At 37.2% G+C, this 25,846-nt stretch overlaps 1 protein-coding gene across 4 annotated transcripts; it reads left to right on the top strand.

Annotated features, from left to right (window-relative positions):
• LOC126871057 (calcium uptake protein 3, mitochondrial) lies at positions 1-24,636 on the top strand. 4 transcript variants are annotated; one of them, XM_050629421.1, is made up of 12 exons: positions 1-230; positions 14,861-14,996; positions 15,503-15,613; positions 19,150-19,197; positions 19,296-19,378; positions 20,291-20,353; positions 20,949-21,050; positions 21,830-21,958; positions 22,304-22,527; positions 22,831-22,988; positions 23,068-23,225; positions 23,870-24,636. In XM_050629421.1, exons 1-12 carry the CDS (start codon positions 27-29, stop codon positions 23,936-23,938), a joined length of 1,485 nt encoding a protein of 494 aa, XP_050485378.1. In that variant the 5' UTR covers positions 1-26; the 3' UTR covers positions 23,939-24,636. The 4 variants fall into 4 exon arrangements, with proteins under 4 accessions (XP_050485378.1, XP_050485379.1, XP_050485380.1 ...); XM_050629424.1 differs by lacking the exon at positions 1-230 and adding an exon at positions 11,144-14,731; XM_050629422.1 differs by lacking the exon at positions 20,949-21,050.
• Positions 24,637-25,846: the final 1,210 nt, after the last annotated feature.

The following is a 25,846-nucleotide window of genomic DNA, read 5'->3' on the forward strand; positions in this document are numbered from 1 at the left end:
GCGCGTTCTTCACTTCTGCATAGAACATGGCGAGCGTAGTGAGGTTGTCACGACGATCGTCGTTCGTACGGCATTTTTGTGGTGTCACACGTTCTTACAATGCGTGGTATAGTAACAGTGGAGTGAAAAGATGGGGTCTCAACACCGGATTGTTTGCAACAGTTTCTATTACGCTTTATTGCGGTTACAGATATTTCCGACCTGACGCGGTACACGCCAAGATACGAGTGGTTTGTAAACACACATTTTCGTTTTATTATTTTGTACAATTAATATATGCTTTTTAAACGATGCACGCGTTGTTCGAAATACAAAAGTTGCCAATTTAAACAGCGAAAGTAGCATGGAAAGAAATTTGTTTATAGGAATAGATAATGTTTTTGTACTTGACTTCGATATATTACTTCTAGATACTCCTCGATGATTGTTTTGACACTGACATCAAATAAAATAGATTCACTTTGATTGAATTTTATTGTGTGATTGATAAGATCCTTGACCGGAAGAAATATTACGCAAGGCGTTACTGACATTTGAGGTTATAGCCGTCACAGGTTATAGGTTAGAATTCGATTCTGTTTATAATGGAGCGAACTATACAAATATCGTTTGCACGATGCGATGTTCGATCTATTTACTTAACATGTTGCTTTTTACAGTATCTTAAAGATATTGTAATTAAATACACATACTTATGTAAATTCTTGTAAATAGCGAGTATAAATTACTGGAAACGGTGATATAAAAATCTGAGAAAACTAGAATAGAAATATATGTTCGTATGTAGATACGTATTATGCAAAAATAGGCGAAGGAAGAAAACTTTATTTGAATAAATTTTTTATACGAATATTTTATACGATTTTGGAAATATTTACCGTATTTTGATAAATAGAATTTTAATAAAGTTATTTTTAACATGTTTCATTTCTAACGAAAGGAATACAGGAGACGTTATTTACGAATAAACAAATTTGAGTAAAGATCTTTATAGCAGGTATAGAAGTTTCTGTATCTCTAATGAAGAAAAATTGCGGTAGTTAGAGATTCATATATAATTTCGTTAACATACGTACTTTCTTATATTTCGACTGTAATTGAAGAGATTATGCAAGTTATATCGACGATTTACATAAATACTCGATAGTTTGGAAAATATTAAATAGGTTCGTATATGCAGATAGTGTTATTTCAAAAAAAAGTTCAGTACATATTAAATACAGCTGTAACTACAAGAAGAGGCATGTTTAATGTCAAAAAATGCCAGAATTAGCACTTGACATGACATTGACATCTGAATTGCCACTAATATTACTTTTTCATATCGCTATTCAATGTTTTATCATATTTACTGTTCAATTAGTATATAATCTTAGCGTTTACAAGAAACTTCTAGTCGGTACTTTTCCGCGTGTAAAAGCAAAAACGCGATCGACACAACTTGATAGCACTAAGTAGTCAAACACGTTTTTAGAAGTCTATAGAAGTCTAGTGGTAACGGCCTACATTTTATAATCTTCTATTTTCAATTTCATTTTTTATTATTAATTTAATAATTAATTTAATATTATTATTATTATGATTCATTTCATAGATATATGCGAGATCCAACATGTACAGCAACGCATATTTTGTTTCTCTTAAATTCATTGTAGTAGAGCTTTACTTTTGCCGAAAACATACAAATAAATTCTATTATCCAAGTCTACCGCTTAATGAGACAAATACCGTCTGCCATTATAAATGCAAATCTAGCGATCATACGAGCCTGTAGCTAATTTAACGCTATTCGAAACCCTAGGTAACCCAAAGTATAGATCCAAAGTTCAAAATCTGAGCGGAACAACGACCAAGATCTCGCGATCTACAAGACAACCCGTTTACGCGTCGATGTAACACATTTCCCGCCACATGTTCTCTCGTGGACATGGATCGTCCTTCGGTCTAGCAGAACAAGTGCGAATCTTGGGAAGATCTGTGCTCGATCCGTGGTTGCACACTCACAAATCACGGACCCGAACAAGCGTCCTGCGAACGCCACAGACTGGCAGCCGTTATCGCTCCAATCGTCCAAGATTCGACCGCATCGTTTATCCTCGATCCTGGTTGTGACTGTTTCCAGCATCGCGATACATACAGATCGATAGATATACTATCTGGTGATAATCCAGAACATGGCTCCGGCAGACGCGAGAAACCAACACGCGAACGGTATCATCGAACCGAATGATGATAATACTTGGACAGCTCGTCATGAAACCGTTAACAGCTCTATCTCTCTCTTGCTGCCCCCCCCCCCTCTCTCTATATATCGCGTGTTACGCGAATTATTTTTACAATTTTCCAACTTTCCAAACAACCTAACAGTATGAAAGACACTTTGGATATTTCGTACATTTCTGCACGTTACATACGTTCTGTACATTTGTGCTCGTTTAAATTTCCCATACAAGCATAAATATTCACATCCCATCGTCAAAAACATTATGTGTGTTTATGACCAACGACTAAATAGATTTACGAGCTATCTAGTTGCCCGCCAGTATCCAATCGCAACAACGTTGCGTCGTTCGTCCACATCGAATCTAAGAACTCAATTTGTGGCTTAAATAACGATCTATGTAGCCACGTATACCGCTAGCGATCTATTTGATGCTCGTTTTCCATCTGGTTCGATTAGCCAATGGTGATTCGACGATAATACGCGGCTACTGCATAGGATTTATACGGTTTCGAGGAACTCGTCCGGAATTAAAAGTCAATACGGGCGTAAATCATGATTTTCGAACGATAAAGCTTCGCAAGCTGTCGAACGTGTATCGCGAAACACACCTGGAACTCGCGATTATTCGCGAACCTTGCTATGCTATGTACGTCTCCCCTCCCATCCCTCTACCCTGCAGCTATCTCGATACGATTATGCTTCTTGCTGCTGGCAGGGAATTGATTATTAAAAGATAGGATGAATAATGAGAAGCAAGATAGAGTCGGTCGGATGAGGTACAATTTGTTAAGAGGTCGATTACTGAGTCAAAACCAATTACCAAGTTTTTGAAACACGAAAAGGAAGATTTTAATGCGGCCTGGTGTTTCTTGCTAATACAACACGATTAAAAAGAGGTAACGGTGGATGCTTCGTTTCTAGTGTTTTCTTTTTTTCTTTCATCCACTTTCTTTTGTTATCTATTTGTTTGAGACAAGTGTAGGGTAGATGATGAAGCGTAGGGTTGAGAGATACGCATACGATCAAATTGATTTATAGGTACGTGGAATATTCTCCGGAAAGTTTAATGTTAGTCCTTGTCGAGAAAGGGAAGATTATTGAAAATATATTAGTTATCAATAATGATAACGTCAATAATATAGGAAATTATATAAATAACAGATCGGTGAATATGAAATATCGTTTCTTCGATATTAGAATTTATCAATTATCTTTTATCGTTAATGTTAAAAAAGAAGGTACCTACTTAATCGCTAATTGAAATTAATGATCACCCATTAACTATTAAAATTCTTCAGTGAAATTAATACTTATGCGTCGTATCAGACTTGGTATCAAATAGCTTTGATCGTTAATGGTTAATCAAATTAAATTTCAATTAATATCTGACAATCGATGATCGACGATCAACGATTAATATTTTTATACACCTAATACAATTAGTCACGATAAATATTTGTAATTACCGATTACTAACTAACTCGATTTGTATTCACCATTGATTCCATTACTTTCCTACGTAAATAGTTTTAATACGCAACTTAACACACTACGAATCGGTAAAACCAACAACAGCAAAGCTGATATCTTCTTAAATCTGTTAACAGCTGCTCGATGTCGAAGATATTGAAAAGATTTGTCACTGAGACTGCCGCGTCAAGTTACAGTAAATGTGTAAACGCGCACTAGAATTGCGTTACAATAACGCAAACTTCCACGTAAACGTAGAAACAAGTCCGCATAGCAAGTCCGCTAAAGAACAAGTACTTGTGGCGTATTTTCGCTGGAAACTACATCAGATCGAACTGAACTCCTATAGACGCGTTATCTTCTTGTTCTTGGTCGAACGAGCGACATCGAAGAATAGTCATAAATAGAAGCTTAAACCCCATAAAGAGAAATTCCGCGAGATCTGTGCTGATATGGTCATATAATTGGAATTCGTTTATCAGATGGACCATTATGAGCCTTCGCGTTGTAATGGATACCCGAGTATTTGCTCGCGAAGGTGAACCTGATTTTCTCGCGAGCTCGCGTGACGTAATCTCTTAATTTTGATATCATACCGTATTTTGCCGATCGTATATCTGCATTGATTATTACCAGTCCCATTCCGTAAAATTACCTCAAGTGCTGTTAATTAAAAATAAGATTCGCATAGAAGCACGGTACTAATTTACGAGGCGCCAAGAGATATTGATAAGCGAGCTGCGTTCCTTAAAGGATTTGTAAGTGAGTCGAACGCAATATCGAACTATTCACATCCGATGACACTCGTACGAATATGCACGTAAATAATAACGTAGAAGAGAACGAAATTTCACGCGTCTTTCGAAACAACAAAATGATAACGTTTACAGAAAAAAAAACCCAAGAGTTCGATATAAAAAGGATAAAGGAAATGCGTTGATATAGGAATTAGGCGACTGCAGAGATTCTTCTAAGAGCGGGTCGTGTATATTTTTCCAATTGGCAATTGCTAAAAGCTAATTTCTTCGAATTTTATACGCATGAATATTAGAACGTTATAAATGTGCTATGAAACTGACGATAGGTATGAAAGAAGGATTTTCAAATATCGCGTATAAATTGTAACAACGACGTAGACACGTCCCGCGCGATAATTTTGTTCTTATGGCACATCTCGTTGATACGAAACATCCCCGACGAACACTGGATCAATTCGTTCCTGAATATAAATTTCTTTCGCCAACGCGTTTAACTTATCTAGCGTGTCGAAGCTCCTCGGATCGGATGTATTACCAAATGACGAAATCGTTCGAACAAGCGTTCCGTTTAGATTAAACGACGTATAAAGAATATTTTAGGCTTAAACGTTGGAAAATTTACGACACGAAGGTAACGGGGTAAATTCGATAGAAATGAAAAAATCGTAGAAACTGGTGCAACGATTAAAATAACCGTGGAAGAAAATGGACGAATAAATCGGATAGAAATGATTTAAAGAGGCGCGTAAAAATTTTGTTGGAACGTAATTTTCTAACGCGGATTTTAGAGTGCATTAAAGACACATTCGTTAAAAGGTGAATGTTGATATTGGCTTTTCAGCGTGAAACCATAAAATTATGATCGTAAAGATATAAACGCGTTGGTTTCTCACGGGCGAGGCTGTAATAAAGGCAATCTCATCGCAGACCGTTTAAGAATCTCAAGATATTTCACGTTCCACTTTCTATCCTGTGTACCGGATAAAAAATATAATTTTCTCGGATAAGAAATGTTGATTAATAGCGGTAGTTAGCCATTAATATTTCGTAAGGAGACGTGTAATTTTATAAACGTTAGATTTATAGAGTTTAAACATGAACCGAAACTGCGCGTACTCTTGGAACTGTGTCTTTGCGATCGATTAAACTAACTTAAACCTTGCTAGGATTAGAATCGTTTGGACCACCGGTCGACTTTACGCGCCTATAAATCTAAGTTCATTAGTTTACTAGGCGTGATTCAGTGAACCGCGAACCGTTTTACGAGACATCGATGCTGATCAAAGATTTCTCTTGGGCCCTTTTTCACCCAAGTATCTTTAAATGATCCGATGAAATGTAGTTTCGATCGTGCGTAGTTTAGATCGTTATATAAATAGCTGTAATAACATAAATAGCTCGGTTTGTTATATAAATAACTGTAGTAAAATAAATAGCTTTAAATTATTTCGAGAAAGAAAGTTGACTTAGCAAGTGGTAAGCAAACAAATAACTCAGGGGCTACCGCCAAACATTATTTAATTGTAATTCATACTTCTATAATAAGCTATGCTTATTAACGCCGCTTTCTAACATTCTATATATCTCAATTTTCCATATACACATATAATATAATATGCATACACGTGTATAGAAATCTAGCGATTATTAGAAACTCGAATGCGAACAAACACGTAGAAATATATTACGATACGTAAGAATATATATTATATATCAATATTCAAGATAAAATACTCGTTACGACGCTTAACGCGCGATATAAACCTTCGTTCAGCTTTTATTTCTCCGAATATGTTTCTCAAAGTATACATCTGATAATGATCATGATCGTGATCTTATCCTTGTGGATTCTTCGGCTGCTCGAGCGAATCATCGATAGCACAAATCCTCGCCTCGCGTCGTAAATATTCGTATCACATTCGTTGGAAAATGAAAACACCGTCACCGCCGAGAAGCAAATCAGTTTAACCATATCGAATTGATAGGTATAGAGATATGCAATCATTATCGTCATTAACTACTATGTACTCGATACTCGTAGCAAAAAGTAGATAGTAAAATCGCCGGGGTAAAGGCGTAGGATTCGACAATGAAATTTTCATATCTAAACACGCGTATGCAAATACGCAGCGAGAAGAAGATACTGGTTGGACGCGCTGGTCTGTTATCTGATTTCAATTTCCTGCTGCAATCTCGGCGCCATGCCACCGTGCTTCGCCGTAAGATCCGTAATCACCGTTGCATTATGCACCGAGACGAGCGGCGCGCGTTGCTGCATCGATGGTAGGCAGGTGTTTGCCATCCACGTGGTTTGCGATCGGTCGCGTATACTTTCCTTTTCAACGTCCGCGTCAACGTTTGACCGTAGATGTTGCCGGCCACCCTAGTTGTTGCGCGACATTCTCGAGACGAAGAGAACGATACGAGACTCGAGAGACGTCGAGTATTTCGCTGTCCACTTTAGTTGCCGGAACTTTATCGACAGGCTTTTCGATGCCAACACTCATCGACCTGTCAATCGGTTTTTGTCGCTACTAGCGACGTATCCGCGTTCGAACGAGTCGATCGAGACTTTAGCCAAGAGCGGTGGTTATCGTCTTTGTCTCTTCGTCTGAAAAGAAACTGGAAGAGTTAACTGGAGTTAAGGAAGAGTTAACCTAGTTTCGAAAGGTATCTTAATTCGCCATTAAGATCTATACGAACTACATCGAACCTCGAATGCCTTGTAAACAGCAATTAAGAACATACACGTAATAACTCTGAATAAAAGGTGTCACGAGAAACACCATTACTGAAATAACGTAAGTTCGAATAGTATAAATAAGGTAAACGAGGAAAAAAGCCAAGGAAAATGCGAGAAAAGAAAGAGTACGCGTTGCGTGGTCAAGTATCGGTGAATATCGAAATTAAAGAATGAAATTGCGTGAAAATTTGAGAACACTTTGCACGCTGGTACGCGTGTCCAAGCTTTTGGCCAATAACGAAGACGCGTTTCAAGCTTGTAGAACGTACGCGGTATATAGGCGCGTTGCGTCTAACCGAATGAACCGAACGCGTAATCTACGTTCTAGACGCTCTTACAGGAAATGCTGCCTTAGGCGATTCGCACAAAATTGTTGCTGCAAAATAGCGATTCTGGTCGCGTGTTCCTCCTCCTTTATTGAAAACTATAACAACCGAGGAAGGCGAACGGTGAAGCGGAGATGAGGTCAACCGATGGAGAAGGGGCAAGGGTGAGGATAAAGAGGGGATCGTTTACGGGTGCAGATGAAACGGGCCTTAATCACACCACACTGGCAGCAACATGTCGAAAAAAGAGGACGTTCAGGGTCCACGGAAGAGTAAAAAAAAAAGGACAGTCGGATGCCTCGCACTTAGCATAATGTTCACCGCGCCTGTCATTACCCTGGGCCGCTAACATGCCAGCCTAACACCCCTTGGATCCGGTAGACACGCAAGGACGTGCCAACAGACGTTAGTTAACGCGGCATCACGCATCTACGAAGATACGAACCAACTTGGCCGGAATATTGATCGGGCCGAGCGTGATCTCGGGTTAAATTAACACCGCGTCTCGTTCTGGTAGCGGCGTCGGCGTAATCATCGTTCAACGCCCGAACAAGACGGACGTTATATTTGATTCCAGGAAAACGCGAAGAACCGGTTGCCTCGGTGAAAAATTGGGTTAATAACAGTGATAGGTGATACCACTGTGTACATAGCTAATTCGAAGCTCCCCCGTGGTCGAGGATCCATCGCTTTAAGATTCGAGCGATCAATGTTCTTCTTGTTGCGCTCGTTTCTTCGCTTCCTGACAGCCGTCGCCGTTGCTCGTTAGGTCGGTGGACAAGGTGGACAATCATAAACTCGAATAAAAACATTTATAAATCAGAATGTTCTTTCGCGCACGTTTACGCCAAACGATCTAGGAAAATTAGCGCGCGCGAAAGCCTGTAAATATCGATGTGTACCTCGTTACTGGGTATCGTTTGGTTTCTTGCTGCCTCTCTTTGCGCTGGCGGATCTAATCTCGTAACTTTCATCTCTGGGATAAGCGGCAGGGTTTAGAGTAAATGGGGATCGGTAATCGATGATTTACGAGATGTTATTTTTCTCTTTCCGCAGACTTCGATTAGTTTTTTACACGTGCCGCTATTTTTGTAATAAAAACCAGAGATGATTTCGAGATGACCCAACGAACTTGTCTATAGTACGTCGGTGTAAAATAGAAATTCGATTCTTTGCGTGCTTTTATTAAATTGAAATCACGCTTTAGATTTATTATGCTCGAATACTAGAATCACGTGCTTTTCCACGGATGTATTAAACGTACATTTAAGTAGAAACTACTTCTTTTTGTTGTCGATCAAAATACTCGATAAATGCGTTTCTACTCCAACTACGATTAACATCAACTGCTCCTTTTACGGAAGTTTTAGATATTTAACCGTTACAGTATAATACACGTCTTGTACAACGTTTTTATATGACACGTAATCGTCCACATACGACAGACAAATACAAAATGGTCCATCGTTTCGTTTATCTGCTGCGAGGAAAGATCGAATTCGTTGCTTAAATTTGAAAATATTAAGATTTCGCACGTTATACGAAAGATTGTGCGCGTAATACGATTATCACGATCGCGCTATTACGATCATCGTTAATACAGTATGAAACGAATCTAAGAATGTAAGTACATGGAAGTTGTAAGATCGTCTATCGAAGAAGTCATAAATTTAAACGTCAACTATCCATTGGTATCTTATTATTTTCTACTTAATCCGCTGCTATTTCCCGTAACATAGCGTTGTACGTTTATAATTACAATTATTAATTTTAAGGAAGTTAAGTTACGACTTAATTGATCAGGAATCTAAAGGAACGAAACTTCTAAGAAACAAAGTACGTGACTACATTGAAATTGGCGAAATTTTGATTTACTACTACTACGAGCGTAATTCACTTTTCAACCCGCCGTATAGCGCGTGATCTCCTATTTATCCTACGCACTGGCCCGCGAATTTAACCTTTAAGATAGTTGTAACTAACGAATACGCGTGTACAAATTTATTATTACAACCGAACAATACCGCGATTCCATAGATTCCGATAAATCGCTAGCAGATAAGATCACGATCGGGCAGACTCACTTTCACATGGTGACCCACGGAATAAAATCTAGTGAAATTCAAACGCGAGTCGGAGAATCGACTGGAACAAGACACGACAAGAAGATAGATGTTTCGTTTTTCAAACGGTTGTTGGTGGGGCCGAATAAAAACAGACGAAGAATTTCATTTACCTGGCCACGTTACAACAGACCCAATTTCCAAAACGACGTGGTACTACGGTGGTCCCTGGCCTCTGGTTCATTCGGTAGCAATTTGTACAAAGGGGCGCCGGCACCTTCGGTGCTTTTCGGCCTCGTCTCTAACGAGAAGATTAGACCTAACGGCGTTTGGTATCCCATAAATCGGCGGTGCCGCGCGCATTAACCACGGAAAAGAAAAGGAGTCGATTTATGGGTGTGTTGTAGCGTAAATTCATTCTCGCGGAAATATCTTTCCCCCATGATTTCAGCTTCCTCTGTCGCTCGTGTATTCCTGAACGAGGAATTGTGAGATCGTGTCCCTGGATACGCTGGAGCAAAGGTTATTTCGTAAGAATTTTCGAGCTCTGCCGACGACTTCGTCCCATCATTGACCTTGACCAGGGATTAACACGCTTTAAAGATACGAATTTAGAAACACTCGTGCGCGCGAAGACACTGACTTTTCGCCTTTCGGCCGACGGTCGTGGAAAACGCGAATATCGCAGATAAAACGAAATAGAGATATAATCGTACTTAAATCGTACCTTGACTTTCTACCGGGAAGCTATTTTCAGATTCAATTACGCTCCGAATACTTCTCCAACCGATCTGAAAAGTGTCTCGTTGTTTGTTTTTTAGAATCAAACATCTACGTGTTTTTAGCAAAATTTTCAATTGTAAAAGTACGCGTACAAACATGTATACGATGCCGTGCTTTGTATAGTATTTTGATATAACGTAATCGAAAACTCTTGGATCTGTCGAGACGATAGTGCGACGCCTTGATAACAGTTTAGAGATGCGCGAAACATTTTCTACCATTCTTCCTTGTATAACTTTGGTCTTTTCAAAGCGGTGTTGCTAATTAGGAATTTCAAAGATCAATTAGTGCCATTTATAGAACAATCGCAAAGGGTACCGTGCTGTTGGTTGGATTTCCTTGAAAAGTTATCGTAGCGGTAGATACCAGCTGTCTCGAGGAAGTAAACTTCAGTTGCGTAATGGTTTTTGAAGTTTAACGGTTTATAGACAGCGCGATGGTTCTTGAAGCAGTAAGAGGTTTATGGAAACATATTAAACGTCAGAAAATATTAGCATTCTCAACAGCGCCATACGATTCGCTGAGAGCAACCCAAACCAATATTTGCAGTTTTAGTGGAAAACTTACATCACTATATAGTCGAATATGTCAATATTTTTCCATGCTTACAATCAGAATTAACGAACGAGATCGCACGTGTGTATCTATCTCCTCCAGCGTATAATCGAGTCATCCCCTGTGCGTAACAATGATTCAGATGTGCCCAGAATATTTCAATCGTGTAAATAAATATCATAAAAAGGTTACGATATGATGCAACGGTGTGCAAATACCTTTTTCCACCACATTTTTGACTTTGTTTCAAATTCGATCGTCGTAATCGCGACGGTCGGTTCTCGTCACAGAACCGATGATGTTTCGTATAGCTGACGTAATATACTCGCGAAAGGTGTCTACGAACGTTCGAATACTTCCGTGAGCCAACGTATTTCAAAGCCATCGAAATCGAAGGTTGTTATTAAGAAGAAAAAAATAAATAGAAACCACGTATCTTTCAGACACTTGCATACAAACTCTAAAAGGAACGACCAAATGGACACAGAGATATGCATTTTCTTTTATTGTTTATTTGCTGAAATTGCCATCGATAACCGCACTATTATACACGTACGCTGGCTATAACTATAAATCTCGTTGGGCGAAACAGTAAAAATTAATACACGCATTTCGTACGGAACGTATAATCGTTACTTTCCCTGGGTCGCGTAATTATACGAATAATTATAAGCGGGATACCGGGCACATAGCAATAAAATGATTTTATTGAAAATACGATTATCAGATTTACATACATGTAGGAAAACGAACGCTACTCACGAACCAGACGTAACAGACGGCTGAATTAACGATGCCATTTTTATTTCTATAAATTCACACTTAATGGGTGTGCCTTTTAACAGAAAAAAAAAAAAAGAAAAAATAGAAGAATAAACTGCTTGCATGTACGCATGAATCTTCGAGTTACTTCGCCAGATAATCTCGATCGGTAACGGGAAGCTACTATCACGAGTACGAACCATTGTAAAAACGATTTGTCGCAGAAAAAGAGGCTGATTTACGGTCGGACCGAGATTCACGCTTATGGAAATGCAACGAAAAACGAGAGCGTCGGCCAAACATCCTTCGAGCAGCTCGCCTATAAATAAGCCAAGGATCCGTTTCATGCGAATAATGACAAACGTGTGATGTAATGATATCGATACGAACCAAGGTACCGTGTTGATATTCTGCTTTTAAATCGCAGAGGAACGTGTTCGCAGAACGGTACGTGCGGTAAACTATATGGTGCGCGGTATAGTTCGAGATGCAACGACGAAGCGAATGTTCTTTGAATAGAAACGAATAACGATATATTAGAACACGTGCATAGTCAACACGTAACAACGTAAATTACAAAGAATAATACAGCCAATTTCTTACTATTAAGCTCGTAATTTCTAAGCAACGAGTAACTTATACGTGCAAAAGACGCTGTTTAACTCTTGTACGACTGGTGCGATCAAAAGGAAAAGAAGGAAAAGGTTGTAGAGATTGAATGGATGCTGACAATAACTCATAATCAGTTGTCCTGAAACTTGACTCTTGGAACGGGGCGCCGCGTCGCCGGGTCGCCGCGTTCCAGCAATTTCGCGTCTACAGAATGAACGATTCAATCTGCACCGGTGAGATCGCAAATTCACGTCGTTACACGAGAATTGTGTGCATAACCTTTAAGGCTTAACTGCAGCTTACGTCGCGAAATACGCATATTGCCTGAACGTAGGTAAGCAGATAGCTGGGAGGAGTGTAACCGGCCACTAAGTGGGCGTACAGGCTCCCACGAAGCAAGCCAACAAAAGGGCCTCGCCCTTTTAGAAATTCGACAATCTTTCATAGTCGTGTTCCAACCGCGTATCGATAGTTTGTTAACCTCTAGTGGCTCTCGCGAGCAACAATGGAATCGTGCTGAAGCGGAGACCCATTTGTGGTCCCTGGCATATTGGAATTTGCTACGTGTAGCTAGAAAACGAAGTACGGTATTTATGGGTAAAATCGCACTCTGTTTCGACGTGGTATTGTACAGCGTGGAATTTCTTTTATTCGAAGAAGAATATTTAACAGTATGGATTTCGGCACGATGGTATACTTGGCAGGATGGAAGTTGGCTTATTTTATTTGTAAATATTTCGTCTCTGATAATATATTTACGAGGATATCAAAATAATTCCGATATCTCAGAGTCGAGATTTATTCATTTTATTTGTACAACGAATATCGGATAGACGCTTAAAAATAAATACTCAGATAATTATCGTATTTTCTATCGCACGTGGTATGCGTACAAACGTGCAATTCTAATTTGGAATTAGACGCAGATACTTTTATTTTGTATGTAATTTGACGATTTGTAAGGCTATCGAATAATAGTGTATTATGCAAATAAATTCAGAATCGGTGTGGGCGGTAGATGATCTTTTCTCTGAAGCAATATCGTCGTATGACACGAGGATCGCAACGTATTTCATACATATTTTAAGATTAGAACTGCCTTCTTGTATCCGTAGAGTTAAGTCTATAATCTTTAAGCTGTCCAAGTAACGTTTGCAATATCAAAGCTATTAATCTGAACAAAGAAGTATTGCATAGATTACATGTAGGTATACTGTAGACAATTGATTTATGTGCAATAAGTGATGCAATAAACTTGCGAATTTCAGTTTTTTGTTAAACGATACGCGATTTAAGGATATTCTAAATTATACAATTACCTGTTTGCGTAAGTAGTAAACTATCGCTTCAAAGACAGCGGGCTGAAATGAAAAATGCTTATACATCGTAAGTGTTGAATTCTATCGATGTTTTATATATATTGCACGATGGGTTTAATCGCGAGATTACAGATCGTAGGGATACGGAAGATGTGTGAATTTCACGACATGTCTTGCGCATTCGTCCCCAGCGTGATGTTAAACGTTTCAAGAAATGCGGTAGAAAGAAATTCTTTTATTCCGATTGCATACCGATCAATCTTCTAATCAATTATTTCGAAAGCAAAACGAGGACGTAAACGATCATTTTAGAATCAACGATTTTCCCCGAGTATTTTTACGATTACAATTGCGAAGTAACAGGAATGACGATAGATTTTTGGGGCAGATTCAGTGATAAGCGAACTCCTGAATTCTGTAATAATTCTTTCTAAATAAGTAGTTGCCAAAAAATGTTGTTCCTTTCGCAGGTAAATATGATAGGAATAACCTAAAAATGGAAATTATTCTTATTCTTCGATAGTTCGCTGATAACGTTTGACCGTACCAGCTACAGAAATATGTAATTTTAGCTATTGCGTGTCGCACTGCTGCGGTGCAGTGAAGTACGAACTCGAGTAGATATTTGTATATTTAACGTTCAAGTACCTGTCGTATTGTATGAGCAAAGTTCGATCGAATTGTGTGATTTTATAAACGATTTCATGATTTAATAAATTAAAATAAATCGATTGAAATTTCATGAAATCAACGAACTGTCAAATATTGTATACGCGTGTGTGTGCATAAATAGAAAGATATCGTAAAAAGAGACCATTACGCCAAATGCCAAAGAAGAGAGCTTAACGACACTTGCGAGCTGGAACCTATGAATAGGTTCTTTCGAACAAGGTCGCCGATATGGCGCAAAGATTTAACGGGAAAATATACGCGTGTCCGTATGCATTGAAAAATTATATTCGTATAAATAAATATAAAATGTTATGCTCGTATAAAAGATCTATAAACAGCGCCAGATGGTATTAAATTATAGAAATGCAAGAATAAAAGCAAAAATTCGACGCGCACAGCTCGAAGGCCTTTTTTCCACTTGCGACTAGTCGCGCAACTTGCCAAGTAAGTAGTCGCGGTAGCACGAATGGAAATTGTGTCATATTCGACAATACATTTTGTAGTCGCAAGTGAGGCGAAGAGGCCAAAGATCGTAAATCGATGTTTATTTTTCTTTTTTATTCTGTCACGCAGAAGGAGCACGAGAAGGTAGTAAAGTTGACGATGAGGGAACAAAGATTTATAAAATTTGCATCGGTGGAATATGACGGGCAACTGTATATGACGCCTCAAGATTTCCTCGACAGTGTCGTCGAATCTGAACCCAGACGTGAGTATCAAATAAATTCGCAAAGGCTATAAGTGATAACTTGCTAGATCGGAAACGAACTGCTGAAAAATAACTTGTTATCGATCAATACCGTTAACAATCGCTGTTAACTATCGCGATAATCTAACATTTGTTTGAAATTAAATATTTAAATAATCAAAATACTGCTTTGTACGTGTTGTAGGTATGTGTATACTATCTTTTTAACGAGTTAAAGGCTAATTATTTCTCTTTGATTTAAAAAAATTTAGATTAGATTTGAGCCGAGAGAATCGAACATAAAAATTGTAGAACTCGAAAAATAAAAAATTCATCGACTACGTATGTCGCTCTACGGTCTACGAATAGAACAAACGTTCTAAGCATCCGAATTTATACGTCGTTCGTACGTTTCTGTCACGGTTCTTTAATGCACTTTAGCCTTGCGCAAACTGGCAACGACAGTGCGGTGAAATCGCGGCGCCTCGATCGATAATATAAATAAATAAATTTCGGTGATATTTCAGCAAGACTGAAGAGACGCGTGTTAACTGACAAGGAGCTGGATGTGATGAGAAACAGCGTCCCCTCGCTACGTCATGGAAATCCACATATGTTCAGAAACCTCCGGGACAAAGGTGAGCAGTCAAAAAATACCGCTTCTGATTTTTACACTTGCTTAGAGGGAAAGAAATTTTAACGACGTTAGTTTGTGTACAGAAGCGGGCGACGAACGTGTCTTTCGAACCTCGAGACTGTTTCTCAAGCATGGAAATATTTCTAGAGAATAGAAACATTCGTATATATGCGACCGAATGTATTTTAGCTTGCGGTAAATATTAAATTCATTCGGATTTATATGCTCTTTTTGTTTCTTAAAAGACATTACGGATCTATCGTGTATTTTCAAAAGGTTTTTATATTTTCAAACCTACCAGATCGTAGGTATCCATTTTTCGACTATTCCATATTAAGATACTTCTTCTCATTGTCAGTCTGCGAGTTATATAAAACCAGCAAAAAGATCGAGATATCGTATTTTTCCGAATGGTGCTGACTTATTGTGCGATAGACGGGAAAATACGATATTATTATCGATGATATCGTGTTAAAGAGGAAAGACCAATTTGCGCGATTTTACATTTAATCGACTCGGTTGGTTATTAGGTGCGGCTCGCGTGGAAAAGTCACGAAGAAATTGAAAATTTGACACGAACGATTTAGGTTCGACGCGTCCCGTGTGAAAAATTTCGAAGTTGCTCTCTTGCAAGGTTCTCGAGTTTCGTGGCTCGGAGATCGGTACAGCAATTAATCCCGCCACCCTTGCGACTCGCAACGATCGAAATAACAGGGCTGCGTCGCGTCGTTAACGAGTCCCTGGTGCAGCTGGTTCGAGCCTCTTCCTGCCTTTTTGTGCGTTCACCGCACGTTTGTCGCGCTAATGGAAATGCAAATAATCACGTATGGAGCCAGTTTCACACTTCTCTCTAATAAACGAGTTCCCTCGCTCTCTGTGTATCCCACTTTCTCTTTTTTCTTCCATACCATCGCGATGCGATGGTTGCTCACGTGTTACCAACACGGTGTTAGTAAGCCCAGAATTTTATAGGCTAATATACGAGGCCTCTGACCTAATCTGTTTCGTCGACTTATTATAGAAAACATTTATTAACATATCGCGTGCGATATACGACATTTTTGGGAATTTTGTCGGTACTACAGCGTCGTCGTTGTTTGAAAGGTTAATGTAAAACTTCAAGTTAATCAAAAATTTGAAATATGGAAGCAATCTGAAAATGTACAGAGAAATTACGAGACATTTATCGCGGACATGCATTTATTAAAATATAATATAAATAAATAAAATATAAAACATACAGCACGAATAACTGTCTTAAACATGCTACAATTATGCTAATTACGCGCTAAAGCAACGTTAAAAAGTGATCGCATTGAATATCGAGGCCTACCGATATAACGAGTAATTGGCCGTTCATTTTCAGTTTTGCTTCAAACTTTTCGTAAATCCTTAACTCCTTACTTTTTTATCATTTTTCCGACCCACTACTTTTACATGTGCTACATTTCGTACGAGATACACAGGTGTCCTACTGCTTCTAGATACACATGTAGATACCCATATAATGTATACAAATTTATACGAAATCGCTCGCGCCTCGTGTATTTCCCATATAATTTCATGCTAAAACGCTTGTGAACCACTCGCGCGACAAAACTCGCTCGTCTACATCGCCTTACCGATATCGGTTCGTTCGCTGTTCGAAACCATTTCGACGCGTGACTAAACGGAATACCTTCTTATTGCGCGAACGCGCACCAAGTATGTAGTACATGGTATCGGAATGAATCGTGGAATTTTATGAATGAAGTGGCGCAAAAGTAGTATACACGAAGCGTGTGTAGCGCTAAGCAGCGAAGAAACGTATACTCTTTTTCTGCTCATAGACAACGAGTTGTGAAACCGTATGAATGAAGATACAATGCGAAAGTTGCTTACGCAACTACGAGTCTCGCTTTTAAGGCACTTTATTTACTTCGTAGAAACGTAGTTTCGAAGAAACGATATGTATGATATGTATGATAAACGAACTGTATGATACGTGCGAACAGTAACTAAGAGAGAATGCCGATAATAAGTATGTAAGAAACTTTATCGAGTGTGCGTAAACGAGTGTGGAATTACGTGAAGAATAACAGCGTAATATTTTTCGTTGTCAATCCAAATGAAAGTAGAGAATAGAAATTTGACAGAGATCTATCGATCTAAATGGAGGTTACGTTGCAAAGGCGAACGGTTTATGGAGTGTTTATTTTTTATTTGGTTTGCCTGCATAAGAAATTTACATAATTCACCGTTATCGAATCGCATGGAAAGCACAAATTCTGGGAAAAGAAGATACGCATCAACGGAGCAATTTTATCGAATAAACGGTTCGAAAAGTTTCTTCAAACATCGATAGCCTGCGAAAAATTCTTCTTTCGAGAATCGACGATCATTTCCAGGAAAAGATCAATTTCACCAAACGGAATTTCTCTTTCTAGAACAATGCAACGAGAAAGACAGTGCGCTGTAAGCGTCAGCTTTTATTTAGAGTTTTTCTGATGTTCGCCGACTGTACTCGCCTCTGTAATAGCTTCATTCGTGCAGGACTTTTAATCGGAAATTTCCAATTCGACGACGATAAAAAGAGAAATGGATCGTGAACGTCGAGTGTGAGGAGCTTCGGCGTCGACCGTTTCCTTCCACTCACTTTCTTCATTTTCCGCTTCGTAAACTTTCCTCCGGCTTTCGTAGTCGTGAAAACGTTTTATGGAGTGCTTATGGCACATAAAATCGATTCCACGATCGTTCGGCACAAAGCTGAAAACACGCTTCGAGGATGATGCGTTCTGTCTGACTGGAAGATCAAAATTTAACTTTGGAAGTAGTATTTCTCGCTGCGAGACGTTAAAAGCCTGAGTTATTTGGCGTTTCTTTAAACCAAGAAAAGGGATGTTCCGAGGAATGCCTAGAACGTTATGGGGCGTATCTAATGCCGTTCGCAGCTACCTCTTCTCCACCATGGTTCAGGGCAACCTGTTACGCTTAGATTACGAGTTAACGCGATTATCGTGGAAATTAGTACGGCACTTTATCGTTGTGTCGTGTCGCCGTAAACAAAACGAAGAGACCCGGCCGTCCGCGCGCGATACATCATTTTCCCATAAATGGATTTATTCTTAAATGGGTACGAATCCCTCTTGGGGGCCCGGCTTCTTTCCGATAGACCAGACCGACTTCTTTCGCCTCGTATACGTTCGAACCGATTTAACGATCGAAAAGTCATTTTAACCGAATGAGATTCGAACGTGGAGATTAGCTAATGACTGAAAATCAATTAGACCGGGGATTAGGACTTTTGTGTAATGATTAATGACTGATTTTTAGTGCTGATGCTAGTTGTGCATGGTGTGTTTTCGAGTAGATTTTCTATGATCGATTATTTTATGGAAATTTGATCGTTAAAATGAAATAAATCATAGAAATATCGACTATTCAAAGCGATAACGCGATATGTAAACTATCGAAACTTTCCTTTATCGTATCATGTTATAATAATGATTTACGATACGTATGTACACGTAATAATAATTCTTTCCTTTGTTCACGTAGGAATTATATCTTACACGGAGTATCTCTTCCTCTTATCGATCCTAATCAGTAAGTATCGTCGTACAATTTTTAATAACATACGTGTTTCTCATGAATTTTCATTATTCTGTATTTTCAATAAGACGTAACAAAGATTCTTATTGCAGAACCTACGTCCGGTTTCCGAATCGCGTTCAATATGTTCGATACGGATGGAAACGAACGTGTGGATAAAACGGAATTTCTCGTGGTAAGATAATTCTTTGCCAAGTTGCACATTTCTTGCGCGAGTCTGCTATATAAATTATCATGATTTTTTATCGCATTTGTACTTGTCCTATAAAAATGTTTCAAATTTGATTTGATTAAATATTTTTCGGTAGAGATAAAATTTCAGTTCTTAATAAAGCAAGCTAAATTTAAAGCCAGTTAAATAGTGCACGTTCAAAGTAAGCTTTTTAAGTTACACGTTTCTTTCGGTATGCCTCTGCAATATTTCCAGTGCAATTTTCCGATAAACACGTAATTCACGATTCACAGACAGACAGACAGACAGAAAATATTCGACGATAACTTGTTCATAAATTAAATCAACGTGACACGATGTACGATCGACGTTTACTCCTTTTACTGTAACAACATTAAATCGTACTCGTATTACCTTAAACTAAATTATTCGTTCGAATTTAAGTTGAAGCAGAGATTTTAAGACGAAGCAATCAGAAAATTCCGTAGAGAAAATTTTTGAAAATTGTAAATGATCGATACAGATGGAGATCGGAAACGTTTTAACTTTCAATTACAAGTACATAGGCAGCAACAAATACGATAATTATATAGAATGAAAGATTTATTCTAAATTTCTAATTCATCTTAAAATTACGATTTTTATATTTTTCGTCAAATCGAATAAACGTACGAAATAGAAAATAAGAAAGCAAGATAAATATATCGAATGCTATATGTAGATTTAACATGTTCGATTTAAGTATACAACGAGAAGAAACTCGCGGCAATCCGATCAATGATCTCGTTACGAAAATAAATTGCGGGTTCTCAGAAACGAAGAAAAATCACACGATCTAGAAGACGAAGAAGGTCGTAGTATGCGACCAAGAGCAGAATTTGCCAATTTGCACGGATGCGTTTGTAATTTTCACAGATTCGACGATTGCTCGGCGGTAACCTGAAGGATCGGCATCTCGACGTTGAAACAAAACGTGCAGTGAGTTTTAACATGTTCATGAAAGAGCAAATCAAGCCGGTATTCGCAATCTTGATTATCATCGCGCGACTCATTATGCGCGCTTGCAATCGTAACTCGAATAACGTCCTGCGCCTTTGACATCTAACAAACCTGCTTGATAATATTATTAATTCGCTCTCCTACGGATGTCTAACATTCTTTTCTAAATAACGTAAACGATAATATAATTCACAAGAACAAAACTAATCGAAATAACTTCATATTTTGTTATCAGCGAACTAAACAAAATTTTGCATGCTTTGTTATCGGTTAATTTTGAATGCATGAGTTGAATTAATTACTAATTATTTCCATTATTACATTATTTTTTATTTAAGTTAAGTAAATTGTCAAGTAACTCCACTCCGTTCGTTTGTTTTACGTTTCGACGCTTTATGTATTTGTATTCGTCGTTTGTTCCTAATCTCTTTTTATCGTGCTATTTTTATTTATACTTTCATTCGTGATTCTGCTTTGTTGTTACGTTACTTCTTAATCCATCTTTTTATTTTTTATTCGAAGCAAGCGCCTATTACAGATATGTTTCAATATCTCTTTTTGATGTATTCATCAGTTGAAACGTATAATGCCACCGAGCGAAGATTTCGTTTATGAACCAAAACTTCGTAACACCCGAGAGAGCAATGACAAAAATCAGATTGTCTCGAATTCCTACGTAAGTTATTAAGTTATGCAGATGCACGTGATTATCTGTTTAACTACTGTCAGAGTGAATTTGAATTTGAATTTTCCTGCTGGACTTGCATTATAATTTTAATAAATAAAATCCTTCTTAATATATATTTGATAATTTAACAATAAACTGAATTATGTGACGATTGTGAGATGTTGAGTTCGTAACACAAAAATTACATAATTTAATCTTTGTTTAAAATTTAGGTTCTGTTTATGAATATGCCTATTAAAAATTACCAACAGAGAACTTCTAAATGTAAGTGGGGATACTTTGTTAATAATATTCTTCGTTAAAATTATGATAAAATCACAAAGTTTCTATTAATACAACTTGTATGGTCGAAACGTTGATGCGATTTGCAGATAAAATTAAGAATTGGCGGCTTTAACTGCAACATTGAACAAGTTACGATAGTTAATCGTTTCTTGGATACCTAAATCTCAAAATTCAGCTACATTCGGGTTAAATTTAATAACTAAGAAATAATAAGTTAAAAAGGCAGATAAGATAGAACGTCTTGTAGAATACTTTCATTTGTGTTCGCTAAAATATATGTTATCCTAATTGTTAAACCATTATTCCAATGTAAATCTTTGGTAAGTAAACGTTGATTTCAGCTGGAACGATATAACGAAATTACATACCTGCATACGTATATAACACTCTTCTCCCAAGGCTTTACGATCAATTATAAAGCAGATCTTAAAAACAAGTTTTAAAAACAGAAATTTCAATATCTTTTTCTTTCCTTCCTACAGATGGAAAAAGTTTTCAGCCACGCTTGGAGAGGACGTCACGGTACCGAGTTCAAAAGAAACTTAGATCTTCCGAAAGAGAGGCAAACGACTCTTGAAGCAATTCAAGTTCAATATATCGACGATGATCAAGTAATATACGATATAATATTCGAAATAACTAACGATAAACACTCAAACTAAATATATCTTCATATTTTTTTCTTTTGATATTTTTCTCATTTTTTTTTTTTTTTTATATATATATATATATTTTGTTTCAAAAACGCAAAAGCTTTTTGGAAGCGATAATTGCAAATCATTGTACTTTAAGAAGTTTTTACAAAGGAATACTACTTACGAATAAGAGATGATCGAAAAGGATTTGTCGAATCGTGAAACAAAAAAACATGAAGATAAACAAAATTATAAAAAAGTTCGTTGTGTAAGACACTATTAGAAATTAGACGCTACTGACTATGATAATATTATTTTCAGGGCTTGCAACGACGACATCCAATCGATACCACTCTGATGGTACACTTCTTTGGGAAAGATGGAACCAACGAGCTGAAATACGAAAATTTCAAATGTTTCATGGAAAACCTGCAGCAAGAAGTTCTAGAGCTCGAATTTCACGAATTCAGTAAAGGCCGTGACGCTATCTCCGAGATAGATTTTGCGAAAATTTTGCTACGATATACGCATCTCGATGCCGACGAGTACGTCTTCCTTTTTCCGATTTTGTTCTCACACGTGTTGCTTCAAATAAATAGAAGGTCGTTCGTAGAAGTGTACTTTCTAAAATTTGATCTCGTTACACGTGCAAAAGAAAAGTTGAAAGTAATTGTGAATTTTGGAAATTCGTACAAATTTCATTTAGTAGAACTGATAAAATATAGCATTAAATGCCTAGTATGGATTTCTTCTATTTGTACCGGTGGTTGATTCATTTTCTTAAATTACTTCTTTAATTTTCTTACATTTCAAATGGCTAAATTTATGTATATATTCTATTGTTACAGATACGATAAATATGTGGATAGACTAATATTAAACTCGCATCTTCAAATCAGTATTACATTCGAGGAATTTTGTCGTTTTTATCAATTTTTGAACAACCTCGACGACTTTTCAATTGCTATGCGAATGTACACTCTGGCGGATCACCCAATATCAAAAGGTTTCAAGATATATTCATTGTGAAAGAAATTTAGGTATATATTATCGTTAAACGTATATTACTGCGTTTCTCTTTTCAGACGAATTCCAACGTGCTGTGAAAATTTGTACAGGCAGTGTACTTAGCGATCGTATTATCGACACTGTCTTTGCACTTTTTGACGAGGATGGAGATGGCCAGTTATCCTACAAGGAATTTATAGCGATAATGAAAGATCGCCTACACAGAGGTTTCAAGGTATCGATTGAAAAACTAGTTACCTCCATTTTTAAACATATTGTACTTGGCAATAAATGCCTCGCATACATTACTGTTAAAAAAATTAAATGCAAACTTTGTTAACAACGTAAAAGACAATTTTAAAGGCAGCGAAATAGTAGGAACATAATTTGCATGTTTATAATAATCGAGGGGCTTATGACGAAAAGCGACGTCAAATTTGTCTATTTTTTAGAAAGTAACACATTCTCTGACAATAATAGTCGTAACCAAGATTCACAACACAATGAAATCGATATTATGAAAAATAATGTATGCCAAATCATATTCAACTCGTAGAATGAGAATTAGCTACTCTTGTAAAAGCAATTACCGTTATGAGATTCACAAGTTCATAATATAATTAGATACAACTGTACCGCAGTATGAATATACATATGTAGATTCATTCACGACAATTGTGTAACACGGTGAATATTTTGTTTAAAGAAATTAATATGTATCGAAGAAATATTCTTTCACTTTTCTGAATGAAAATAGGTGAAAAGTCATAGGAGTGTCCTTCTTGTTACAAGTCCTTTGGTTGTTAATTTCTGCAATAGTCACTGTGCTTGTAGCAATTAACAAATAACTGTTTATCTATGCTTGGTTTTATTTTACAGTCTCAACAACGTCATAAGCGTTTGCAAGCATTTACCTCGTGTGTAAAGCAAGAAATGAAATGCCGTTAAGCGACGTTAAGCAGAGGAAATGAATCTAAAAGCGAATACAGATACGAACCATTCAAGAATATCAAGTGCCATTGAAGTTTCACCGTTTTTTGAAATTCTAGTTCCATTTCGTTAATACAATACCACTGTGATAATTATTTGCCATTGACTGAAACATATTTATAACTCTCTACTTCTCTCAGATTATGAATCTCTACTTCTATTTAGTCTTTACGTATCTTATTATGTTTTTCTATTCGTGTGATTTATTATTTTGTCCTGACAGTCCTGACATGTAACATTTATCTTTTATCCTGACAGATAACATTTATCAAATTTCTTAAGTATTAATTTAGATCTACTACTCTATTGTAAATGAATATTTATCGATTCTTAAACAGTGTACTTATCTTTAAATTAAAGACTCTTCGGTGCAAAATCTTACGTACTTAATATGTGGATTTAGATGCACTGTTGAGTCATTTTATACGAAATAAGCTACTAAATTCATTGAAATCATTATAACCATCTATTTGTGTATAATAAAATAGAATGTATCCTGTAAATAACTATAATAAGCAACCACCGCTCATTTTCTTAATGTGCTATATTATATCTTTGCAAACTTCTGTGACTCTCAATAATTAATGCTAAAAAAATGTTGTTTCAACTATGCTACTTGATAACAGTTTCTCCAAAATATAATGATCAGAAAACTCTTTCCCTTTCTTTCCTTTTCTCTCTCCTATTTCTTACAATTCGATACATACCGTAAAATTCATAGCTTAAATAACAGCAAATAAGCTGCACTTTCGTTTCTACGTTATAAAATGCCATTCCACCCACGTGCACCGTCAATGGCCCAGTTTCTCTCTTTTTACCACAGACTACACGTAGTAATTGTTATTGTTATCACTCATCACACTGATTGCCGTCTGCTCGTCTCATGAATTGAGCCAGCGAAAAGAGGCACATGATTACTCGCGTTCCCTACGGCTTCACATCAAACGAACTTCATCGTGGACAATGATTCCGCAAAAGGCTTCCTAGTTTCGAAGCAACAAGCATCGTCTAGGAATGCAATTCTCAAACGCGTTTAAACGTCCTGGCTTACGACTCGAGTCGTCAAATTAATGAAATCCCTTAGATAAGCATAAACGCAAGTACCATTCTGCATCTCTTCCTGTCTTTCGTTCGTAAAATCGAAATTAAAATATCTTTTAAGCTTATCCTTTAGAGACATAAGTATCTTAAATTTCTGCAAATAAATTAAATTGTTCCCTTTGAACTTATATCTTTATTGAACGAAACGTGTAAAAATGAATAGAATAGATTTAGACTTGTTAAGATGCAAAAACGCTTAAACGATTGACAGAAATTTCCATTCACGATATACTATTACCATATCGCAAGATAACAAAGAACTTTAAAGATAGAAACCTGTTGCATATTACGTAGTCTACATCGGTGGCTTATAGGATACAACGCTATCGAATCTTTTGCAAATTTTTTAACGTACAATTTTAAGTAAAATACAATTCGGCTAAAAATTCTATGGCAAGCATTTGTTGTCAAATTATTTACATGGAAACTATTTGTTTAGTTTACAGATAAATCACGATAAAACTCGATTAATTAAATTTAAACGACCAAGACTAAAACCAAACTCGCGAAAGAACTCGTATACTAAGCTGACCTCTCTAATTTCACACATTTTATACGATAACAGGACTGTCTCGATAAATAACCGTCTCGTTGCTTTACATTATGCAAAATGTGTCAACGAATATAAATGTTTCGCTGATAATCGGTATTTACAGTTTTGAATCCTGTTTAATGGCGTAACAGTCAACTCGATCCAACGTTTCAATTTCTACTACTTTGCAAACATGAATCCAAATTATTCCGATGTAAATGTGCGCAACGTAA

The sequence above is a fragment of the Bombus huntii genome, chromosome 11, assembly GCF_024542735.1.
Source record: "Bombus huntii isolate Logan2020A chromosome 11, iyBomHunt1.1, whole genome shotgun sequence".
Lineage (NCBI taxonomy): Eukaryota > Metazoa > Arthropoda > Insecta > Hymenoptera > Apidae > Bombus > Bombus huntii.